We start from the raw sequence: 23,409 nt of genomic DNA, 5'->3' as shown, positions 1-23,409 counted from the left end.
TATTACCTGGTTTCGAGATATGTATTTAAAGATACCTTGTACTGCTTTTCCTTCTCCTCGATGATCTTTGAATACCTACAGGAATCAAACAGTTATTAAGCTTGTTCTGAAAAAATGTTAAGCAAACACAAAATGTGTTCCTCTATAACTTTAGTAACAATCTGTATGTTTTATACTCTGTTTAACACCACAAATGCATTTAAATGTATTCCTAACTCAGCAGCAATCAATATAATAGCAGGCTGGTGATTTTTCCAGAGACTTGGCCCAAACTCCTTAGACTAAATACAATTGCATGCAAAGATAGAAATCTTCTCCTCCTTAAACTGAGAGAGAACATCAAAGATAAAGCAGGAACTCTCCAATCTAATTAGAAGTACTGCCCAGCCAGTCAGTTTCATCAGTTACCCAAAGCTATTCCACATGTTCACCTGTGACTTGCAAAAAGCCGAAAAACCCCAAACAAAAGCAGACACACAGATTTCAGCTTGACCCTGTGATAAAACATCTAGCTGGTTACACAGCCAAAGGCTAGGGTTACGTAAACATTTCTGAAGTCTTTAGAGTGTGCCAGGAAAAGCTACTGCTAATACTTCAAAAGGTACACATTTTTCAAGTGTGTCTATCACATGTTCTCATGGATGCTTGTTGACTATGGTGCAAGTTGCTGCTTCTTGCTCTTCCCTTCCCAGCAGACCTCAATAGCCAGGGAACAGCTGAGTTCCCTGCACACACTCATGACAGGACTCAAAGTTCCATGGAAAGCTGGTTTAGGGTGAAGGATGGGTAAGAATAACCACAATAAACATAACTCTGTATGTGGTTCTTGTAGTTTTAATTTGATCTGAGCCATGAGTGACAGGACTTGGGAAAAAAAAAGAAAGAGAGACATGCATCCTTGGATGACCCTCAGATAGGCTGAGAGAAAAGGCCTGTAAGAAAAACAGACACAAGTCGGAGTTTGGTTGAGTTGACTGAATGAAAACAGCGATGAAAATTTACAGCTAATTTTAATGCACACAGAGAAAGCAGTGGAGGAGCAAAGGAGAAACGTGAAAATGCAGTGCAGATCTGAAAGACTCTGGAAAACATGCAAAGATATTAAACAGTGCTTGTTAATTAGGTTAAATAACATATCTAGAGTCTATTACCAGCAGCTCTAACCCAAGAGCGCATTTCACTAATTTCAGAATGGCATAATTAGGGCAACAAGTTTGAGTTTTTGCTCTGCATACCGCATGAAGTCAGTAGATTCTGAGACTTACAGCAGTCTACCAGAAACAGCTGTACTTACTGCTGCTTGGAAAAAAAAAATCAAAACAGAAAGTATCCAAAGGCAAAATAAATCAGCATGTAAAAATCAGTACCTCTCATTGGTATCTGTATGCTTCTTAACTGCATTCCTCAGTGCTTTTAAGTTGTCCTTATTTTCTTTTTTCTCCTGTTGCCATTTTTTCACCTGTATTTCTAAGTCTTGATTAAACCAATCCAGTTCATTCTTTGATACCTAAAAGCAGAAAAGAAGGAAACATTATTTCTGAGAACACTGCTTTATTCAAATGCAAGTTAGAGCAGATCGCTGACGCTTCTGATGAATGCTTAAGCAACTCTTAATCATTTTCGTGGCTCTGCACTGGACTTTCTCAAGCAGTTCCCTGTCCTTGAACTGAAGGGCGCAGAATTTGACACAATATTCCAAATGCAGCCTCACCAGGGCAGAGCAGAGGGTGAGGAGAACCTCTCATGAGCTACTATCCACTTCCTGTGTGATCTGGCAAAGGTGACTGTAAGAGGGAAGAGTCGCTTTGTGTGCGATCAGAAGTTACAAGCTGATAAACACTCAGTTATTAAAGATAAGACCCAGGAGAAGCAGGGCTTGCAGGTATGTGCATGAGCAGTAGGGAAAGATGATATTCCAAAATAAAGGAGGAGTTTGATTCTTCTTGGTTCAGAACTCTGGGATGCATTGGACACATGTCAGAGACGAGGCACTTAGTGCCATGATCTAGTTAATTGAATAGAGCTGGGTGATAGGTTGGACTGGATGATCTTGGAGGTCTCTTCCAACTTGACTGATTCTATGAATTCTGAACACATAATTTGAGAGCGTGGGTAGGAGAGTTGGAGCAGCACCAGTCTTACGGTGAGGTTCCTGGTGGGGATGCCTCCCTTCCAAGACAGCGGCCGACCAGCTCCACTACCTATGCATCTCGAGAGCTCTGCTAGCCAGGAGGATAGGGTGAGTATAGCCTGTCCTCTGATCAACAGAGCTACTTGGGATTATTTGTCATGTCTTATTCAGCACTGTAGTTTCTCCCTACGTCTGTAGCAAGTGAGCCATAGGTATTGTGTTTATACCTCTCTTGTGATGGTTTTAATGTTTAAGTTATAATGAAAGTATTGAAACTGTACCCATGTGTGAGGGTGTTCCATGATCCCAAAGAACTTACTGGAACAGTGATCCTGATCGGGCAGGCGGTTAAACTAGATGATCTTTCAAGGCCCCTTTCAGTCCCTAACCTTCTGTGATTCTGTGAAAAGCTAAGCCAGTGAGAATTACAGTAAGAGTTCTACTAGAGCTTTTACTCCATTTCAGGTGTTCAACGTGGGCAACACACTCAAATGTCTCATTTGCATGTCCTCAGAATACTTGCAACTGTGTTTTGCAGCCAGCTAAAAGAAGAAACCTCATTCTACAGTGTCACATACAATTACATACTGAAATCCAGCTCAAAATCCACTCAATCAGTCCTGACCCTGTTCTATCAGTACTAACAACTGTAAGACTACAATTCATAGTAGAATAAGACAGCAGTGAAGCTTATGGCTGTCACAGTTGTTGAGGCAGCATCAACACATCACAGAAATGTAAATCACTTTCTGAAAAAGTGCCTGCAATGCCCACAGACAAGTTGATCTGCCCTGCACTCAGCCATGCTTTTAGCTCAAAAATTTTCAGCTCCTTTTTTTTCTTTCAAACTAAACCTGCACACAAAAAAACCCCACGTGAGACTCCATAACATCCCTTATATGAAAGTTTGCCAGGCTGCTTGCAACCAGTGGTAAAGCCAGGACCTAAGAGCTCCCAAGCTGCGGCACACAAGTTTTCTCCAACGCACCATTGAAAGGAAATCAAAATAAACTTAAAAATTAAACCAAGATTCAGTGACAAGTCCCATCTTACTAAAAGATTAAAGAGAAGACACAGGGAGAGATGGCTGTGGTATCAGTTGAATTATTTTTCTTTAAACAGAAAAACTCCTTTTCATGTAGAAAAGTGGAGAGCCTGTAGCATCTACAGCTTTACCTGTGAAAAGAATATAGTCAAAGTGATAACAGGTTGATAAATGTTGTCTGGCGACTGCTCCTCTTGCTCCCAGACACTCTCATGGAAATAAAGCCTGTCAGTAAACCCAACAATTCAAAAGAGAGTCAGCAGTGTAGTGCAGTTTCATTCTCAGGTTGAACCAAAACCAATACCTATCCAGGAGCTGGAACTAACCAATACCTTATGCGCTGAAGCATGTTTGAAGCAACAAAGACTGTGAGGTTGGCTGAATTTGACTTCCTAGCAATGAGGACCTCAAGTTGAGACTCAAGAATACTGCTGATCAGTACTGAGGGCCACTGCAGTTTGTCCCACTGCTGCACGGATAAAAACATTACCTCAGTCTTCTCAACGCTCTTCTTGAGTTGCTCTTTCAAAGCACTGACTTCCCCAGAGCTTCCACTTTGTAACTGTTCATGTTTGTCCTGTGCTTCTTTAAGTTGTTCTTTTAATACCCCATGCTCTTTTTCCATACGTAGAATATCTCCCTGAAAATAAATCAGTTATTAAACACAATCTAATCTCTGTTACCACAGAGCAGCAAACACTCCTGAGCTGTAAAAGGCACAGTCTGCTCTCAGCCAAGATAGCAAATCTTGCATGCGACTAGGAAAGGGGCAGTGCTGAAGAGAAAGTTGTGTAAAAGTTGACATTCAGTTCAGAAAAAGAACCCTCAGGTTTGAGCACAAATGGAACATGACTAGTTCAAACCCCACTACCTCCTCAAATGGAACATTTAAGCCTCAAGATTTTTAGAGAGGAAACATTCTATTACCCTACAACACTAAGCAACAGCTCCAGAGCAAAGCTCCAAAACCTCCTTGTTGTGGGTGTGCATGAAGTTTCCACAAAGAACATCACACTCAATAGGAAAGTGGGGGGGAGGGGGGAGAAGAAAGCCTTCTTCCTTCCATCGAAATATCAAACCAGCACCACAATAAAAAAAAACACACAAACAAAACCAAAAAGCCTCAGACACACACACCACTACACAAACCAACATTAAAAAAAACAACAACAAAAAAGAAGTTAAAACAGGTTATCTTTGTAGACCCTTTATCTTTTCAGTCCTATATTTTTAGGCATCACTTTAACCTTCATGGGAAATGCTAACAAATATGTGGGTAACTTACTTGCTGTGTTTCAAATGGATGGAAAGGTAAAGTATTTGTTTCCTTGTCAGCTACCTCAAGATTTACCTAAAATATAAAGAATCATCAGTTGATTAAAAAAGGTTCCAGATCATACTGGCAACTAAGCGTGTTCTGAGCTTTTATACCTAACCTACAATATTAGAAATCCAACCACATTACAAATCAGTTTTGTCTACAATGTAAAAAGAAGTCATGCAACTGTGTCTGAAATGGAATTCAATCTATAACAAAAGCACTTTTTTAGTTTGACCTTTCCCTACTTCAGCCTGAAGCATTTCTGTACACAACAGCTCTCCAAGTCCTTAAACACAGCTGTGCTCTGCAGATCCAAAACCTTATGACTTGCAAAACCAGTGTCTGACTTCTCAACAAGCTGTATTTTGTGGCTCCTAAACTCAAGACCTACTACATAAGTGCCTCTACTCAGAAGAGATTAGACCCAAGGTCCTTCAGGAGCTCTGCTTCTTTTCTTCTAGTACCAGCCCATCAAGCACTTAACTGAAAGAGTTGGAATGTAAAATCCAGTCATATAATATAAAGATCTAGTTAATGGTGTTATAATGGGCTATTTAAAAACCACAGAAATTAAATGCCTTGCTTTACTGCACTTATGCAGGCAGAAATCTATCTGTTGCTTAGTGACTTTTTGACCTCTGCTAACCAGAATGCACTAGATGGAGAATTGTTGACTCTTCTGTTATCTCTTCATTGTATGTGTTCAAGAACCAAACTCATTTTAACAGCCCAGTCACTCAAGTGACGAAGTTCATTTGCCAGGACTGATGGCAAACTGCTCAGGGATGATTTAAAATGAAGTAAAGTTTTGTACACCAAACAACTTTGATAAACAACAAACCCTATGTTAACCTTTCCCTGACTTCAAAAGCAGTAACAAAGAGACAGCTATTTATCATTCCTCCCTTAATGACAAGAAACAGAAGATGAGGAACTCCTCCCCAGCAACCTCTCCTGCACATGACATCATCTCTCATAAATGGATATGTGGAACTGCCACACCTGTAACTGAAAACCAATCACCTTCGCCTAAAATGTTTTCTGTAACAATGTGGATGTGACCTCTGTCTCTCACTATTATCTGAAGTGTGTCTTCACAAGTGGTGCATGCTGATGTAACTCTGGGGTACCAATAAAGAGTGAATGCTCCAGCCCCTCTTCCATTCAGCTGTATGCCCTGCCCCTTTCTGTGTGTTCAGAAATGTTTTCTCTGTTTTAGGTATGTTGTTTTGAGGTTTGTTTGGGTTTAATTTTAATGAAATGTGACAGCTGAGCTTACACTAAGTGCACGAGGGAAGCATCAACCAACAACTGTAGCATGTACAAACTATCCAAATCCTGAAACACTGTGAAAGTTAAAAACAAATCACTGAACTAACTACAAAGAGAAAAATCATGACACAGAAAGATTTTCCTTAGCCTCCAAAGCACAGCTGAACTGATGTGCACTAGTGCTTTCCTTTGATCCTGAGTCAAAAGATCAGGCAGAACAAAATTCAGGGACCATCTCTTCAAAGAATGACAAATTAAAAAGAAAGGTCAGAAGTGGCAACAGGTTATACTGCAAGTTCTTCAAACCTTCCCAGTCTGATAAACATCTCACTATCTTTCAACTCATGGCCTCATTTGGAGAGAAGTACTACAGAATGCTAAATACTATTTTTAAGATCCCCTACATTTTAGTACCTTGAAGTATTACTTGAGTATTCGCTCTCAAAAGCCCATTCAGCATCTGATCTTTTTGGAAGTCATGAAGAAATCATTCAAAAAGGAGTTGCACTTCCAGTGCTCAGCACTGTCATTTAGCACTTTAGCAGCTCTCAGTTAACTGCTCCTTTTTTTACTTTCTTACCTGAACAGCTGTCATCCTTGTATGAGGATTGCTTTTCATTAGAGGGATACTTCTGCTTTTTTTTTCCTTCTTAATAACCTGTATATCACATTTGTCTTCATTTGTACTACTTGTAACAGCAAAACTGTCTTCATAAGTTGTATTATTGGAGTTCTCTGGCCAGCACTGAGGGTCTTCAGATGTTTGTATTTCAGTTGGTCTAAAATTGCTGAGAAGGTGCTTTCTGTCTGAAATTGACGATTCATCGTTACCCTGACAAGCTACGCCCTCAGCATAAATATAAGTAGGTTGCTTAGCAACACCTGACAGAGCAGGCATTGAAACACGCACTGGCAATATCCTCGTATATGGATAACCCCAAGAAGTCACAGGCAAAAATATAGAGGGATTTTTAGAACCAAAACAGTTCTGTAAACTGTCAGAATAGGAGGACTCATTTTCTATGGCATCAATACTCTGATTATGCAAAGATTCACGTGGAGCATGAAAAGACCAGGGAAAACATTGTGGAGGCTTATAACATGCTACTGTTAAATCAGTAGATGTTGATGTGCAGGGATTCTCAGGATAAGACTGTGGTATGAATTCCTTAGCATCTGGATTTAACTGTAGCTTGTTCTGGGAAGAATTTTCTTGCATATTACAATCTTCAGAACTTTCTTCTTCCTTATCTCCAACCTCAGTTCTGTTTGTATTTTCTTTATTAAGACCTGCATGGTTTCTTAAGCCAATAAGATCATCCACCATAACGAAACGAAAGGATTTAAGAAGAAAGGATTTCAGACCCCCTTCATCTTCTGCGATCTTTCGAACTTCTTCAGGGAAACGTTCATATTCCTCAACTAGCAATTTCTCATTAATTCCCATAGGGCCATGGTGTTTCAAGAGTTCAAAGAAGTATCTTAAAAAGAAAAAAAAAAAGAAAACCAAGCTGCCATCATTGATCATTTTTTCTCATGTAATTCTAAACTCTTATTTCACCCATTGCATCTTCACAATACTTAAAAGCAAGAACCTCTAGAATGACTGAAGAGCAATCATTTCGAAGATGGTGTTCTAGCCAAGCATCAGATTCTTCTGTAACACTCTTGCTTGTCCATATCTAACTATGCAACTATTTCAAAGCATTAGTACATATCTTAATCCATATACCTATACCATGCATACTCCATATACCAGAGCACATGCACCAAAATTTTGGATCTAATAGAGTAAGTTCTAATAATGTAATATTAAAGTCTTTAAACTGTCAAGCACAGAAACATATACATACTCATATAAGACCTCACGAGTTTGATCCAACATCCTTTGATTATAACTGTTACTATTTGAATATCCCCTAATAGCTTCAAATTCTTCTCTCTGCCTACGAAGATGTTCTGGGATTGCAAATGGTTCATAAGGATCTGTAAAATCTCTGTAGCCAGAGAAGGAGGAAAACAAAAAAAGGAGAGAGGTAAAAAGAGAAGACATTAAAAAACAGTGCACATGAACAGTCATTCTTGTGTCTGAAAATAATGTTTCATATATACTGAAAACAGCATGCTCTATGGCAACTACACAGTCCTAAAAACACACTCCAAGAGCAAACATTTTTCTAACAAGCAAAATAAACACTATTACCAAAGTCCTTAACTGCTAAAATTATTAACTGACCTGCTGCTAGCTCATACTAAGGCCTAACTCTTGCTAGTGGCTTTCATGTCTCTAAGATAGAGCAAAACCAAGGTCAGAACAGAAAAGTCTGACTCCTGAGTAACACAAAAATTCTGAGCAACACATTACAGGTTATCTCAATTAAACACCATAATCTGCCTGGCACAGCATCGATGGCCAAGCTCAGTTGTGACTGATGAAGTACGTAAAAATTGGTCAATTTCTAGCTGAAGTGAAAATTCTACTTCAGCATTCTACTTCAAGCAATGTCTTTTGGCCTAGATGATGTATGGGCCTGCAGCCTGGCAACCATTTGGTTGCCTACTTCATCATTACATTCTTCACAATTCTAACACCCATTTTACAAATGTCCTGGAAGCAGAGAAGTAAGGTTTCTACACAAGCTCATATCAAAAACACTTAGATGCTAGTACAGACTTGGTGTTTCTACTTGCAAAGCACTTCAGAGTTTGGGTAAGAAAAGGGAAGATGCAGGACGGTACTTACAAAAAATGTTCATCTATAAATATCTCATCATCTTCTCGTGCTGCTGTACTAACTCCACTGGATAATACTAAAACAGACTAATTAAGAACAGATGGTTACTTTTTTTGTCTCATGAAAGTACACACAAAATGATCTATCATATGATAGTCAAGACTGTAACTTATTTACGTTTAAACCTTGTTCTGTAACTTTATCACATTCATAAGCCATATTATGAACTGCAAAACTTAAATGCAATTCCCAGTACTAAAACACAGCAAAAAAGTTCTTATCATAGAACCAATCAGTTTCAAAGAGACCTGGAAGATCATTCAGTCCAACTTACCACCCAGCCCTGTCCAATCAGCCAGACCATGGCACTAAGTGCCTCATTCAGGGTTTTCTTGAACACCTCCAAGGACAGAGACTCCACCACCTCCCTGGGCAGCCCATTCCAGTGCCAATCACTCTCTCTGGAAAGAACTTCCTCCTAACATCCAACCTATACCTTCCCTAGAACAACTTGAGACTGTGTCCCCTTGTTCTGTTGCTGGTTGCCTGGGAGAAGAGACCAACCCCTCCGGCTACAACCTCCCTTCAGGTAGTTGTAGACAGCAATGAGGTCACCCCTGAGCCTCCTCCAGGCTAAACAATCCCAGCTCCCCAAGCCCCTCCTCACAGGGCTGTGTTCCAGGCACCAGCTTCATCACCTTTCTCTGTACATGTTCCAGTATCTCAACATCTCTCTTGAATTGAGGGGCCCACAACTGGACACAGGACTCAAGCTGTGGCCTGACCAGTGCTGAGTACAGGGGAAGAGCAACCTCCCTTGTCCTACTGGCCACACTATTCCTGATCCAGGCCAGGATGCCACTGGCTCTCTTGGACACCTAGGCACACTGCTGGCTCAGGTTGAGGCTACCGGTAGCCCCAGGTCTCTTTCTGGCTGTCTGCTCCTCCTGTAGTGCTGCTTGGGATTGTTGTGGCCAAAGTGTGGAACCCTGCACTTGACCTTGTTATCTCATCCCATTATTCATTTCTTCAGATTGATTTTGGAAAAAAAAAAATGGGATACACAACCAAACCTACCCCTTTTCTTACTGATTTCATCAAAATCCTAAGTGTGTGTCTGACTTCAGTATGAATTTGGATTGAAATCCAACCACCACCACAGCCTCACTTTAGGACTTATGTATAATTTCTTTCCATTGGGCTGCACATCACCTGACTTTTTAGGAATTTCTTTCTTTATACTTGAGACCCTTTAGGCTTTAATAATCTTACAACAAAGAAGTCAGAGATATCCCTAGTTCTTTAAAGAGAACACCTCTTACTCTCTATCACCATTAAAAAGGTTTCAGTTGTTTTCTTTTTACATTTATTATCCACTAACTTTAGAAACACACACTTCTGCAAATGCCTCTAAGTCAAAAACAACATAAAAAAAAATCCTCTCTGATGAGAATAGTAAAAAAAAAAAAAATCTTAAGGTTACTCCAGAAATTCTAATCAAATTTTTAAAAGCTGGAGGCATGGAAGAAGCAAACATTCTATCAGAAGCTTTCAATAAAGCAAAATCCTAGAGAAGTAGGACAAGAAGAAAGTGTAATTCTAATGTGGAACTTTATTCCTAGCAAAATATATAAAGTGCTAAATAATAATGTTTTTCTGAGCAATAAATGGAATACTTGCATCTGCAGTCACTGAAATGTCAATAAAATTTTATCACAAAAGATAGTTAAATATCAGTTCACATCTTTTCCATTAGGTGTAAGGAAATACCTTCCTTCTCAAAATGACTGGTAAATTTCCTCCAAATTTGCTGTTTCTCAATGCAAAACAATATGGAGAAAAGTAAGAAAGTACTTACTGCACTAAGTGTACTATACCACATTTTCCCATATATAAAATAAGATGAGAATAATCATTGAGCACTAACAGAATGAAAGTGCTGGTATCCAGAGCCAGTTATTCATAACTAACTTTCCTTTCAAGATTAAAATGACTTTATGCTGACAAATTCATACTGTAACAAAACAAAACTGTACTGAGTCTGAACAGCAATATGCTGCTCCAGAAAAAAAAAAGTACTTCAAGGGGGTGTTTCCAGAAGGTATTTTGGAAAACAGCCACTATACACATGAACACCAGTGACTCTAAAAAAAAAGGTATCGGCAGTAAACAGCTACAAAGATACTGACCTTTGAGTCTTTTGTATTCTTCTTCCTGATTTTGTTTTTAACTTTAATACCATCAGTCTGCAATAGAAAAACTAAAGTCATGATCTTGTTTCATTAGCATAAAATTATAATGCACTTCCAAAAAGAACAGCCAATCTTTTAGAAGTTTCCCATTAAAGTTCTCGTTCTAGTTTCAACAGCAAGATCTACATGGTGAAGCACACAATCTTCTCTCTTGTCAGTTCATCCCCAGGTGGAAAACAAAAAAGAAACGAAGCTTTGCAAGACTTGATTCCTTTTCACTTCCTTTTCTTCTTTAGAAGTTGAAAAAAATTATTTTAAAGAACAGAATATTCTAACATCTTTCTTTTTCTGATGCTAATTCATTATATACGGTTGAAATCGCATCTTAAAAAGGCTGTGACATCTAACACAACATAGCTTCAGTGTTGGGAACCAGAAGCAAACAGAACTGCCAAATGTTTTGGTCACTAATTTAAAGGGCAGGTAAGAGGTGGAAAAGGCAGGTAAGAGGTGGAAAAGGCAGGTAAGAGGTGGAAAAGGCAGGTAAGAGGTGGAAAAGGCAGGTAAGAGGTGGAAAAGGCAGGTAAGAGGTGGAAAAGGCAGGTAAGAGGTGGAAAAGGCAGGTAAGAGGTGGAAAAGGCAGGTAAGAGGTGGAAAAGGCAGGTAAGAGGTGGAAAAGGCAGGTAAGAGGTGGAAAAGGCAGGTAAGAGGTGGAAAAGGCAGGTAAGAGGTGGAAAAGGCAGGTAAGAGGTGGAAAAGGCAGGTAAGAGGTGGAAAAGGCAGGTAAGAGGTGGAAAAGGCAGGTAAGAGGTGGAAAAGGCAGGTAAGAGGTGGAAAAGGCAGGTAAGAGGTGGAAAAGGCAGGTAAGAGGTGGAAAAGGCAGGTAAGAGGTGGAAAAGGCAGGTAAGAGGTGGAAAAGGCAGGTAAGAGGTGGAAAAGGCAGGTAAGAGGTGGAAAAGGCAGGTAAGAGGTGGAAAAGGCAGGTAAGAGGTGGAAAAGGCAGGTAAGAGGTGGAAAAGGCAGGTAAGAGGTGGAAAAATGAAAATGCACCTTCAATTGCAAATAGGGCTGTAATTAAAGGTTTACTTCACTAAGAATAAGTAAGATTGAAACAGAAGGTTTTTTTTGTAATGGCTTTAAATTTTGGCTTTCCAATTCATGAAATAAAAAAGCAAAGAATTTCACATTTTATCAAGATGCATATTGATTAATTGTCTCTTAAGACTTATTCTGCATCAAAAGTGAATCTTGGATTTGTATAGAAAAAAAAATTATCTGCAGGCTGGCATCATTTTAAGTGAGTGCCTCAAACACATAATTTACCAAAATAGATCATTTATTTCTGCTAATGAGAATGGATTTTAATTCAGATACTAATCAAGCAGTGAGAGTGATGTACACTGTAAGAATTACGAGTTTAATCCAAAAAGCATCTAGAAATGGTAATCACCAACTGGAGTCCACTTACCAATATATTTTCATTTCCCTGCTTCTTTAATATAACCGTAGGGTCATCTATTAAAAGGATAACAAAGGCACATTCATAGATGAAAACAAAAATATGCAACTGAATGCTGAGCTATGAAAATGAAGTAATCATTATTATTATAATCCTTTATAACGCCACCAACTGAGACTGTAGCTGCAGAATCTTTACTCTCAAAATTGAAAGACAAGTACTTCTTTTGTCTGGATGGAATATATGAAGGTAAACTCCTGTGCAATATGTAACCTAAGAAAAGGATGGCTCAGCTTTTGAGGCCATGCTGCCTTTAAAGCACTGAGCAGAAAAAGTCACATATGAGGTGATCAGCTGTTAGCTGAAGTTTCAGTGTTTGACAGAGCCTGTCAAATGTGTAAAACCAGGCAAAACACAACACTTGTAAGAATGATAACCTTTGTGCACTTACCCATTTTATCAAAAAATTCATCTAAAGCTTGGTGAAGACTAGGAAAATGTTCTCTGTTGTCTTCTAACAGCCATATAAAACAACGTGTTTTCTCTAAGGGTGGTTTTAAAAAATAATCACAAATTTCATTGACTTCAGAACTAGTTGTCACATAGTCAAATTTACTACCATACTTCTCATTCCAGTGTGTGGTTAAAACAGAAAAGTCGAGCTCTTTTAGAAGTGGTTCATATTGAAGGATAAAGTTCTTTGTAGCTGTCAGACCTAAGAGAGACAGAAAGAAACTTCAACATTTCATTCCAGCTTCAGAGTTTTAATGCTTGCAGTGTGATATTCCTCTTCAGGAAGAGTTTTGTAGCTGAAATATATTATGTAAAACCTTCTGTATCTTGAAGAATGTAAACAAATTATACACGGAGTTGACAGAAATTTTACTCTTAGACAATACCACATTACTCGTATAATAAATCTATAAGCATTCCTTAAAGGACATGAACACAACAGAACAGCATCAAGAAACGAAAGTTTTGGCATCTTATGTCCATTTTGCCTGCAAAAAAATTCAAACTTCACCCTTCATCCTGTTATAAACTCAACAGGACTGCACAGCAAAGCAACACAACCAAAGAGCACCAAAAGTTGAAGGGCTTCCAGGTCATACAGTCTAAACTTCTATGACCAAAAGCTTCAGCATGATTTACTTTCCAAAACTGCATTTTTGATATAGGTATTATCAATTAAGCCAAATGCTAGAATTCAATGACATTAAAACGTAAACCTGTTTAACTTTATCTTTCTTACATGGACAAAGCCCTGCCCTTATTAACATGTTTTACTTCCAGAGACAGGAGAAGTTGTTGCTCCATTACCAAGAGACCAACAGTCACCATTTCTTCTCTAGAATCCTGACTAAAGATGAAGTAAATGAGAAGAGGAAAGCTTTACTTTATCATTGGAAGTTAAGAAAGCAAGCCTGCAAAATAGGAATATTATCTTTTTTATCTGTAAACTGAAAAACAACAAAAGGGTAAGGTCCTCTGCTATGACATAAATGCACAGCCTACCTAAGTTGTTAAGGTGTGTCAGCCACTTGTGTAATTTGAGATCCACTTCTTCCAGCTCACTCAGCACGTGGATAAACCCTCTTGTTTTCACTCTGTTTTTTTGCTGAATTAAGTAATTGATGAGCTGGTCCATCACTTCATGTGACACACTACTAGCTTTGGAATACAACGTGTAATCCTCCTCACTGATTACAAACCATGAAAGCAATTCCTTCAATAGTTTGGAAGCATCATGCACAGATGTTTTTATTTGCTCAGCATTTCTGCTGATATGCTGCAGGACTTGATCACCAGTGTATAAATCGTGAACACAGCCTGTAATGGGATTAAAAAAACCACAACAAACAAAGAGTTCATCTCTGTTTTCCACAATTAAAAACATCAGCTGTAAAGTGCAGATAATTTGGATTAAGTGGTTTATACTTTAACAGAATATGTAACTTTCCATACAAACTACTAGCCTTAACATTAGAAATTTGACATAACATTGTTTTAAATTTGTTTACACAAAGAAACAATCCTTAGCATCTCAACTGCATTTCAGAAAGAGGAAAAAAAAAGTTACCTGCCAGCAATTGTTACATGTTGAAAGTTACCTGCCAAGCAATTGTATATACAGATTCATCTGTGTGGGATTCTTGCCAGCTCTGATGCAGACAGAATTCACTCAAGCTTGACTTCTCAGAGCTTATAACTAGTACCACACCTTTATCCTGACTCTTTCATTAGTTCTATGTAAAGCAAGGGTGAAAAAGGTTACTGGCTTTTATCAGCCTTCACCTTTCGTGATTCTTCAAGGCTGAACATTTACAGAGCACAACTTCCACAGTTTAACTGACAGTAGCCACAGTCAAAAGATCTGATTTTTTAATTAATCCTTTTTAAAAAAACCCAAAGCACTATGTATTACACTTCAAAAACTTGGTCACTGTAACAAACACTTCCAAGCATACTGATTCAATGAACTCTATGGAGCACACCCAGGTTTATGCTGCAGGAGCCTGCGTTAGAAGCCTCTGTATCTTACAAACGTGCACACGAACAAGTGCTCCTCTCTCTTTATAGACAGATTTGTTACATTTGTTCTTATTTTGAAAAGGTAGCTACAGCTGCTATTAGTACAAAAAAAAAAAAAAGGGCTTTTTGATCTATGAGGTGGTGCAGATGCACATTCCTGTCTCCGTTTTCTTTTGGGCTGCACTGCGATGTTGTGCCCTTGCTTTAATTACAGGAGTGCAGTGGACTGGTACTTGCTCATCTTGATTCATGTGGCAGCCAGACGAAGCAGGCCAGTGCCCTCCTGTCCTGTCTGTGAGTACCACATTGTGACACTCCCTAACCACACCCGAAGCTTCCCTTGCCTGAGAAACATACTCATTCCCACTCAGAGTACCAAGACTGCCTGACAAAAACGATGAAAGAGCAGTGACCAAAGCAAATCACCCTGTGACCCTATAAACGCCAGCTGTGAGGGAGACCCCTAGGTACATTCCAGATCTCAGGGGAGCTGTGTCTCCCTCTAAGGTCTCTCAGGCCAGACTTTGACCGTTTGCCTATTAAAGGCTGACAAAAGGGAAGACAGTCGGCTTGTAGCAAGCTGACAACAACTGGATTACGTAACATCCTAAAGATCATTTACTGTAATAAGCTGAAAGGGAAACACCTTAATCATACAGGTATAGAGGCTAACCCAGGTATATTTGTGTGCATGTGTACACACGATGTGCCCAGGTAACTTTGCTGAATACTTATCTAAATCACTGGATAGATTATAAACAATTATTATTAACTGATTAAACATTGCTCTACATATCTACACACACTTGGTCATAAATACATAATCATGCAGCAGGATCTTGTGATTTATCATAATGCTGTGAATGACTTTTAAGCTGCTGCTACCTGGAAGTTATATAGGCGCTACCATGTCTTATTATCATCATTATCATCCCTGTACACCATGTCATGTTAAATCACTACTACTGAAAACCCCATACCCAAATATTTGTAATCATAAATGGTTAACCAGATCTGGGACTTGGATTGGGTATCACTGCACTCTGAAGGAGTCTGGAATGTAAAAGCATCCTTTCTGAACCTCGTGATGCAATGGGAAGGCTTCCCTTACCACTTTCACTTCTCAATATGCTCCTATACAAATTGCTTACTACATCTGAGACTTGGGATAGGTCTAGCAATACCTAGACTCCTCTCTGAAGAAGTTTAGATAAGAAAAAAAAATATTGTTTTATTTCTCCCATGTAGTAAGTAATGAAGTGAACCTTGCCATCAAAATGCATCTTGAAAAATCTGTTGTTTTTTTTTTTGCTATATTATACCAAATTCAGTAACCTTTGTCAAATTACCATTCTACCTGGATAAAACATATCATTGCTTTCCTATTGAGTGAGGTGCATCCCACTCATTCCACAGCAAGTACGATCCTAAATCAGGATCCCAAGACCAGCCAGAGAAGTGATTTTACTGCTTTAATCACTCCTGCAACAATATAGCTCTCTCCTGACCAGCCTCTCAACCTCTCAGACACCCTGAGAGGCTGAATTAGAAGTTTCCCTCATGAAATCCTCCAAAACAAAACCACAGGGTGACAGCTTGTCTCCCAACTCATGCAAGACTTCAGTTTTATTAGGGAATTAACTCATGACAGACTAAAACTTGTGTCAAACACCAGCACACAGATTTTACAGCGCTTTGTTGCTGTGTTCATAGAATCACAGAATCAATCATGTTGGAAGAGATCTCCAAGATCATCCAGTCCAACTCACCACCCAGCCCTATCCAATCAACTAGATCATGGCACTAAGTGCCTCCTCCAGTTTTTTCTTGAACACCTCCAGGGATGGTGACTCCACCACCTCCCTGGGCAGCCCATTCCAATGGCAAATCACTCTCTCTGTGAAGAACTTCCTCCTAACATCCAGCCTATACCTACCCTGGCACAACTTGAGACTGTGTCCCCTTGTTCTGTTGCTGGTTGCCTGGGAGAAGAGACCAACCCCACCTGGCCACAACCTCCCTTCAGGTAGTTGTATAGAGCAGTATGCTGACATATTCAGTGTCCCAACATTTACACACAGTACTACAGGGTGTGGTTTTGTAACAGAGGAGACATTTTTAGTTCTTAAAGGTTTTACTCACATAAATGTGAACAACCTGCAGTGGATGCCAGGACCAAAACTAATAAGGGTAAAAAGGAAAGGAGACAGCCTACCCTTTACAACAAAACCACAGAAAGTCAACTAACTGTAGCTTTCTAAAACTACATGGAAGCAAAAATAACCTGTGGTACCAATGGAAGACATTGATCTCAAATACAATGGCTTAAAAAACCTGAAAAGGAGTAGCACCTGAGACTGCCAGGATATGCCACTGAACAGAAAACAGGTTTCTGTAGAACTCTAAGTACATCATGTACAGGATGAAGTGCCTGCAAAGTATTTAATATGAAATTCTACAAGTCAATGAGCATGAAAGCTTAACAAACAAAAATTGTAAAAAAAGAAGAAAAAACCAAAATCACTCATTTTTGTTTGTTCTGTAGCTTGCTCCAATACAAAACACAGCAGAAGTTTACACCTCCAATACAGAACACTGTAGATCCACGTAACTGGAACACAAAAGCTAAAGCATTCACTGACTACACACTTTTAGGTTGAAATATTATTTTTGACAATGCTCTGAAAAATATGTTTGAAGTCACTGCAGTTTCTACAGTTAGGGTATTATTCTTTCCTAAAAACAAAGCAGAAATAAAAGTCATCTTAAATGACATTGTGAGTCTTTTAAAGAGGAGGAGAATTATGTTCAGTATTAGTACTCTGTTATAATTTCATTTAGGATATTTAGAATGCTAGTTAGGCTGCCTTGTGCTAACTTAGAACAATAAGCTGGTACTTCCACATACCTCTGTGACCACTGTATTCAGATGCTTCCTTTCCCATTTGGTTTTCTTCCCTCTTCTCTTTAGCAGACTTCCGTGCCTCTTCTCGTGCATGCTTTCTTCGTAATTTTCTCTCTTGTTTCATTTTTAGTTTTCTAAGACTGAAAGAAAATCAATTAAACTGTGATCCTAATGCAAAGTAAGCTGCCAAAGGAGTTAGGCTCATTTAAGTTATTTTTCATGTCTTGCAGTATGCTCCATTCTACTATAAAACATTATGCTGAAATGTACTAATACAAAACCAGCTAGTTTGCATTTGGAAGTTAAGAGACAGCAAAATTTCACACAAGCCCCCTGAACAATCAAGTATGTAACTGTATGAATATCCTCAAGATGCAATATTTAATCCCACTAATGGTGTCTGAATTAGCATCAACTGAAATACTAGCAATTTTTCCTTCATTTACAACTCTGTGTTCTGAATGGCAATTTAACATTTCCATTTCCTTAAGTTTTAAAAATCAGTTCCATTTATGCTCTCAGCATCACTCCTCATTACTTATAACCTTGACTAAGAAGTGTAAACTCATGTCAACTGTACATGCATCAGTAACTGAAACAGCATCATTATATGCAATATATATTTACACCTTTGAAACATTCAGACAAAGCTGAATAGGTAGTAAATGCTGTGGAACAGTATGGGGTTTGAAGTCATGCCACACAGCAATACCTCTGTCATTCAGCTAAAAGTCTTCCTGAGTTTGTTTCTTCCCTATAGCAATGGGAAGGAACAGAAAAGTGTATGCTAAGTCTGAAAATAGAGATGGTTTTCTAAATCTAGACACACTCAACTTCCACCACATCTCTAAGACACTCTATTAAAAAGAGTATTAGGCACTTTTCCTGGTATTCCAATTGTTAGGTATCTTAACACAAATGAAAGACACGCACAGAGAGCAAATGTAAAGAAACAGTTGTCAAGTTCTACATAGAGCCTCTGAACCCCACTTCTCCAAACAAGATGTTTCTTCCCTGCCCACAGATTTCATAATGAAATGAAGCTACAGGTACAAAGACTTCAGGACGACTGCAGCAATTTATATTCAAAAACTGCTGGTTCAGACTGCCAGGAAATCAGTGGCCTACAGACAATTTGTCCCACGGGCAGGGACACTTCCCACTACACCAGGCTGCCCCAGGCCTCGCCAGCTTGGCCTTCCACACCACCAGGCAGAGGGCATCCACAACCTCTCTCGTCAACCCATTTGTTAAGGTTCACAGCTAGATATCTCTCAAATGCCTTTGTTTTTGAGAAGGCATCATAATCACACATTACATCAGGAATTTTGTTGAGCTAATCTCTTTTCTACTCCCCAAGTCAACAGGAAAAACTAAATACTAGCCAGTGCTTTCCCTCAGGAGTGACCACGTTAGGGCAACATCTTCAACACCAGTAACTTCTAAGACTCGGCTTGACAGAGTGCTGGGCCAGCTCATTTCAAATCCACTATCCCCTGGAAAGCTTGGGCCAGACAGTCCTTGGGGTCCCTTCCAACCTGGCATTCTGTAAATCCTTCAAAAGAGGTGTGGGAAATCAGATTTGTATCAACCCATAGCTATGCTTCCTGTGAGCAAAATGAAAATGTGTTTAAAGAACTGTATGGCCACTAGAGAGATACCAACCACTTATGCAGCAATACCAGTTAATGCCCTCCTCTGCCCTCTATCTGCTTTTACAAGTTTGTTTAAATGCTTTGATAACTCAATGATATTTCACCTGACTTTTCAGTTGATCAGAGGCAAAGAGCAAGAATAGCTCTCCAACGTATTTGTGTTATTTTAGCAACTCAAACCCAACCCACAGAAAACTGTTTTGTTCTCAAATTGACCCAACAGTTTTGAACAGCAGAGAGCTTACCTGGAACATTTCTGCTTAATAACAGCCCTTGGCAGTTCTTTGGGTCTTGTGATTTTTTTTTCAAACTACCAAAACAAGCAACATTATGTTAATTAAATTTGGGTTATGATGCAACTATACTCAAGTCATCTACTGCTTTCCAAAGCATCAAATGTAACAGTACAAAAAGACACAGGTAACCTACTTATGCCTCAAGAAGATCTACCTAAAATTACCATCTCCTGCTACAACTCTGTATATAGCAATCCATCTTCATATGCTGGAAAGACAGGTTGAAAGGTAACAGCAGGAAGAACAGGAGATTGTTTGGCTTTAACAGTGGGCACGAAGCAAATTTTACTGCTTTTTTTTCATTTTCCTTTCTTTTCCTTCTCACAGACCAACACTGCCCTGGGAAGCAGTATCCACCCTGTGGTTCTCCAGAGGGTGAGAGCACTCTTCTAATAAAATTATTTCATTTATCAAGACAAGCTCCAAGTTAAACTAACAGCTCCTTCCATCTTGCACAATCTGAATACGAGATCAAGCTCCAGTTCCTATCTGTGTTAGTTTGAAACTAGCTACAATGTTTTGGTGAGAAGAATTAGACTACAGGCTGTGAAAAGTAAACAGTGGTGTTGTCTACTTCCTCAGAGGCTTACTGAGAGATACAAGAAGAACCAAAACATAGATAAGGCACTTCTGCTGGGGAGCGCCAAGCTGCATCTCTCTCTAACCTCACCCTCCATTTCTCTCATTAATCCACTTTGCTTCCTAACCACCCTGGCTGAACCTCCATTCTTCCTTAGGACTGAGGTAAGGTTGAGAGGGGGAGAAGGTGAAGGGGCAATTGGCAGCCCCTCCTGGGGACTCAGGTTTCTGGGAGGGCTGTTGTGTTTCTGTATTACCTTTTACCTTGTATATTTCTGTCTATAACTGTATAGATTGTAAATACCTGCTTGTATATTGTGCTAAGATGTAAATAATAAGCTTCATTCAATTTCCAGAGCCAGCTGAGTCTAGTCTGGGTGATTTCCAAAGTGGGGGGGGCAGGTAACACCCAAACCATCACACCATCCATGACAATTCCAACCAATACCATAAGAACAGCTACTTAATATACCTAAAATAATGTTCAGATTCTGTAGTTATGATAGCATATTATATCTGAGTTAGCAGTTACACTTCTCTTTCAAATATTTATTCTGGCAAAGGAAATAAAGATTATTTTCATATTTTATATGAATATTTACTTACTTCACACTTTACCAGGCCAGTAGAACTGAAAATAACTATTTTTGAAATAAGGCCTGTACAATCGGGAGTGAAACACAATTCTTGAAGAAAATCCTGTCAAGAGAAAGTGATACACACAGAGACATTTAAACTCACAGAAAATCTGCAGCCTCACACAAATTAGTTTCTTAGTCTTAAGATGACCAAGGTAATTAAAGCTAGAACAGTTCTAAACTCCTACTGGATTAAAACAAAACAGTGACAACTCACTTGGTAAGGACCACAGATCTGTGGCATATACCTGTTACCCCCAAAGCTATAGCAAAGACCCTCTTCCTCTAATTCCATGTTCCTAAGTCACCTTTAACAAGACTCTTTCATGAGTTCATACTCTGCCTGGATTTCCTGTTATTTTATACTGGCTGCTGATACTGTATTCTGCAAAGTTCCTTTAGATGTAACTCAGCATTGTACTGTTGCTTTAACAGCAGCACTGCAGAAGGAAACAAACTTCCATATGGAAGGTTGTAAATGATGCAAGGTGAACAGGCTGAGCACACTAAGCCATCTCATAGCTCTCCATGTAAATGCTGAAACACTCAGCCTGTTTACCTCATCTTTCTTCTGTAGACAACAGCAAGCTTTACCCACATTTGCAGGTCAGACAATTTTTCAGGAGACTCTTTCCTCTCCCTCCTCCTGCCGTTGTTGTGTGGGTGGAACATCAAGCATTTATCACAAACCAAAGGAGTACTATAAACTTGACTTTAAAAAATGAAAACCAAAAAGCTTAAAGTATAGCACAACTCTTACCTTATCATTTTTGTCACTGTAGTTTGTGGTTTTCAACTTTTTCCAACAGCCAATATGAAATTCCACTCTACACTGCTGACAGCAATTAATACATATAAAACCCTAACGTTGAGAAAAAACACGGAGTTAACATCTTCTGAAAACCCCAAACAAAACAGTGCATGACAGCATGGGGTTATGAAAGGCAGGTCCTACCTGACTCATCTGATCTCCTTCTACAGTAAAGGGGACTTGCCTTGTGGATGAGGGAAGTGCTGTGGACACTGTCTACATGGACTTCACTTGAAGTCTTTGACATTGTCTCCCACAGCATCCTCCTTCAGAAGCTCATCACAGAGGGCTTGGATAAGTGCACTCTGCACTGGATAAAAATCTGACTGAATGGCTAGCCCCAAGAAGTAGCAGTGCATGATGTAAAACCTGGCTGGGCTCAGTACTGGGGCCTGTCCTCTCCAGTATGTCTTATCAATGATCTGGATAAGGACATCGAGTGCACCCTCAGAAAGTTTGCAGATGGCACCGAGACAGGTGGCTGTATCAATCTGCTAGAGGGCAGGGAAGCTCTACAATAGGACCTGGACAGGTCAAACCAATAAGCCAAGGCTAACTGTATGAAGTTCAGTAAGGCCAAGTGCCAGGTCCTCTTCCTGGGACACAACAACCCCACGGTAAGCTACAGACTTAGGAATGTGTGGTTGGAAAGCTATGACTCAAAGAGGGACCTGGGGATACTGGCTGATGTTTGACTAAATATTAGTCAGCATGTGACCAAGAAAGCCAGTGGCATCCTGGCATGATTTAAAAGCACTGGCCAGCAGGAACAGGGAGATGATCATCCCCTTGTACTCAGCACTGGTGAGACCATATCTCAAGTGCTGTGTTCAGTTCTGGATCCCTCAATACAAGGACACTGAGGTGCAGGACCATGTTCAGAGGAGATGGGGCTGCTCAGGCTAGAGACAAGAAGGCTGAGAGGAGACCTCATTGCTCTCTACAAGTACATGGAAAGAGGTTGGAGGGAGGAGCAGGCCAGCCTCTTCTCCTTGGGGTCAAGTGACAGGACTGAAAGAAATGGTTTCAAGCTGCTCCAGGGGAGGTTCAGACTGGATGTTAGGAACAGTGGGGATTATCAAACATGGGAATGGTCTGCCCAGAGCACTAGAGAATTCACCATCCCTGGAGATGTTTAAGCAGCATTGTGTGGACCTGGCATTTTGGGAAATGGTTTGGTGTTAACTCTTCTGTGCTGGGCCAAGGGTTGGACTGGATGGTGTTTGAGGGCATTTCCAACCACATGTTTTCCACGATTCTGGGACTTAAGAGCTGATAGGATAAGATGATGTGTTCCAGAAAGGGAGCAGAATATACACAGACATCAAGTTTATTTCCTAAACCCTTTTAAACAAAAAAAAAATGGTACCTTAAAGTCTGGATCTGTAAAATATATTTGGATTTTGGAGTAGCCATGACATTGCTGATATCGACAAACTGCATCTGGTTCTGGAGGGAACTTGCACTCCTCAATACAATTCTTTAAAATCAGCTGAGAAACACAGAAGCACATAAAAAGTACGACAAATTGCACAGGAACCAAGAACAGATTCAACACCTTTTTGCAAATTTTTAGGCAATTCTGGGGTGAAGCACTTCTCTTTTTGAACGGGAGATGACTAATGCCAAAAGAACAACTCTTTTCTAGACAAAAGTTATGGAAGACTCTCCTTTTATGGGAAAATATTCAAATGCTCACTTGAACTGTTATCAGCTAAGTACTCACAGTTGCCCTGCATGCAGGTTTATCTTGGACTGATGTTTATTTACTTGCTGACCAATTCCAGACACATGAGAATGTAGTAAATTCGATTACTGAAAACATGAGCCACATTACTC

At 39.6% G+C, this 23,409-nt stretch overlaps 1 protein-coding gene across 7 annotated transcripts in view; it reads right to left on the bottom strand.

Moving 5' to 3' along the window:
- TTC3 (tetratricopeptide repeat domain 3) overlaps nucleotides 1-23,409 on the bottom strand; it is a 72,040-nt gene that overhangs the window by 9,358 nt on the left and 39,273 nt on the right. For all 7 annotated transcript variants that reach the window (XM_064152505.1, XM_064152506.1, XM_064152508.1 and 4 more), the window contains 16 exons: nucleotides 22,940-23,062; nucleotides 21,520-21,621; nucleotides 20,728-20,820; nucleotides 19,492-19,556; nucleotides 17,595-17,731; nucleotides 13,670-13,984; nucleotides 12,606-12,869; nucleotides 12,164-12,210; nucleotides 10,693-10,749; nucleotides 8,513-8,589; nucleotides 7,623-7,766; nucleotides 6,350-7,250; nucleotides 4,462-4,527; nucleotides 3,667-3,816; nucleotides 1,368-1,507; nucleotides 7-75 (listed from right to left, as the gene is read on the bottom strand). In XM_064152505.1, coding sequence (XP_064008575.1) covers nucleotides 7-75; nucleotides 1,368-1,507; nucleotides 3,667-3,816; nucleotides 4,462-4,527; nucleotides 6,350-7,250; nucleotides 7,623-7,766; nucleotides 8,513-8,589; nucleotides 10,693-10,749; nucleotides 12,164-12,210; nucleotides 12,606-12,869; nucleotides 13,670-13,984; nucleotides 17,595-17,731; nucleotides 19,492-19,556; nucleotides 20,728-20,820; nucleotides 21,520-21,621; nucleotides 22,940-23,062 — 2,750 coding nt within the window. The remainder of the gene's footprint in view (nucleotides 1-6; nucleotides 76-1,367; nucleotides 1,508-3,666; nucleotides 3,817-4,461; nucleotides 4,528-6,349; nucleotides 7,251-7,622; nucleotides 7,767-8,512; nucleotides 8,590-10,692; nucleotides 10,750-12,163; nucleotides 12,211-12,605; nucleotides 12,870-13,669; nucleotides 13,985-17,594; nucleotides 17,732-19,491; nucleotides 19,557-20,727; nucleotides 20,821-21,519; nucleotides 21,622-22,939; nucleotides 23,063-23,409) is intronic.

Source organism: Pogoniulus pusillus, chromosome 12, assembly GCF_015220805.1.
Source record: "Pogoniulus pusillus isolate bPogPus1 chromosome 12, bPogPus1.pri, whole genome shotgun sequence".
NCBI lineage: Eukaryota > Metazoa > Chordata > Aves > Piciformes > Lybiidae > Pogoniulus > Pogoniulus pusillus.
Note: the sequence above shows the minus strand (reverse complement) of the source record. Positions and strands in the feature narration are given on the sequence as shown.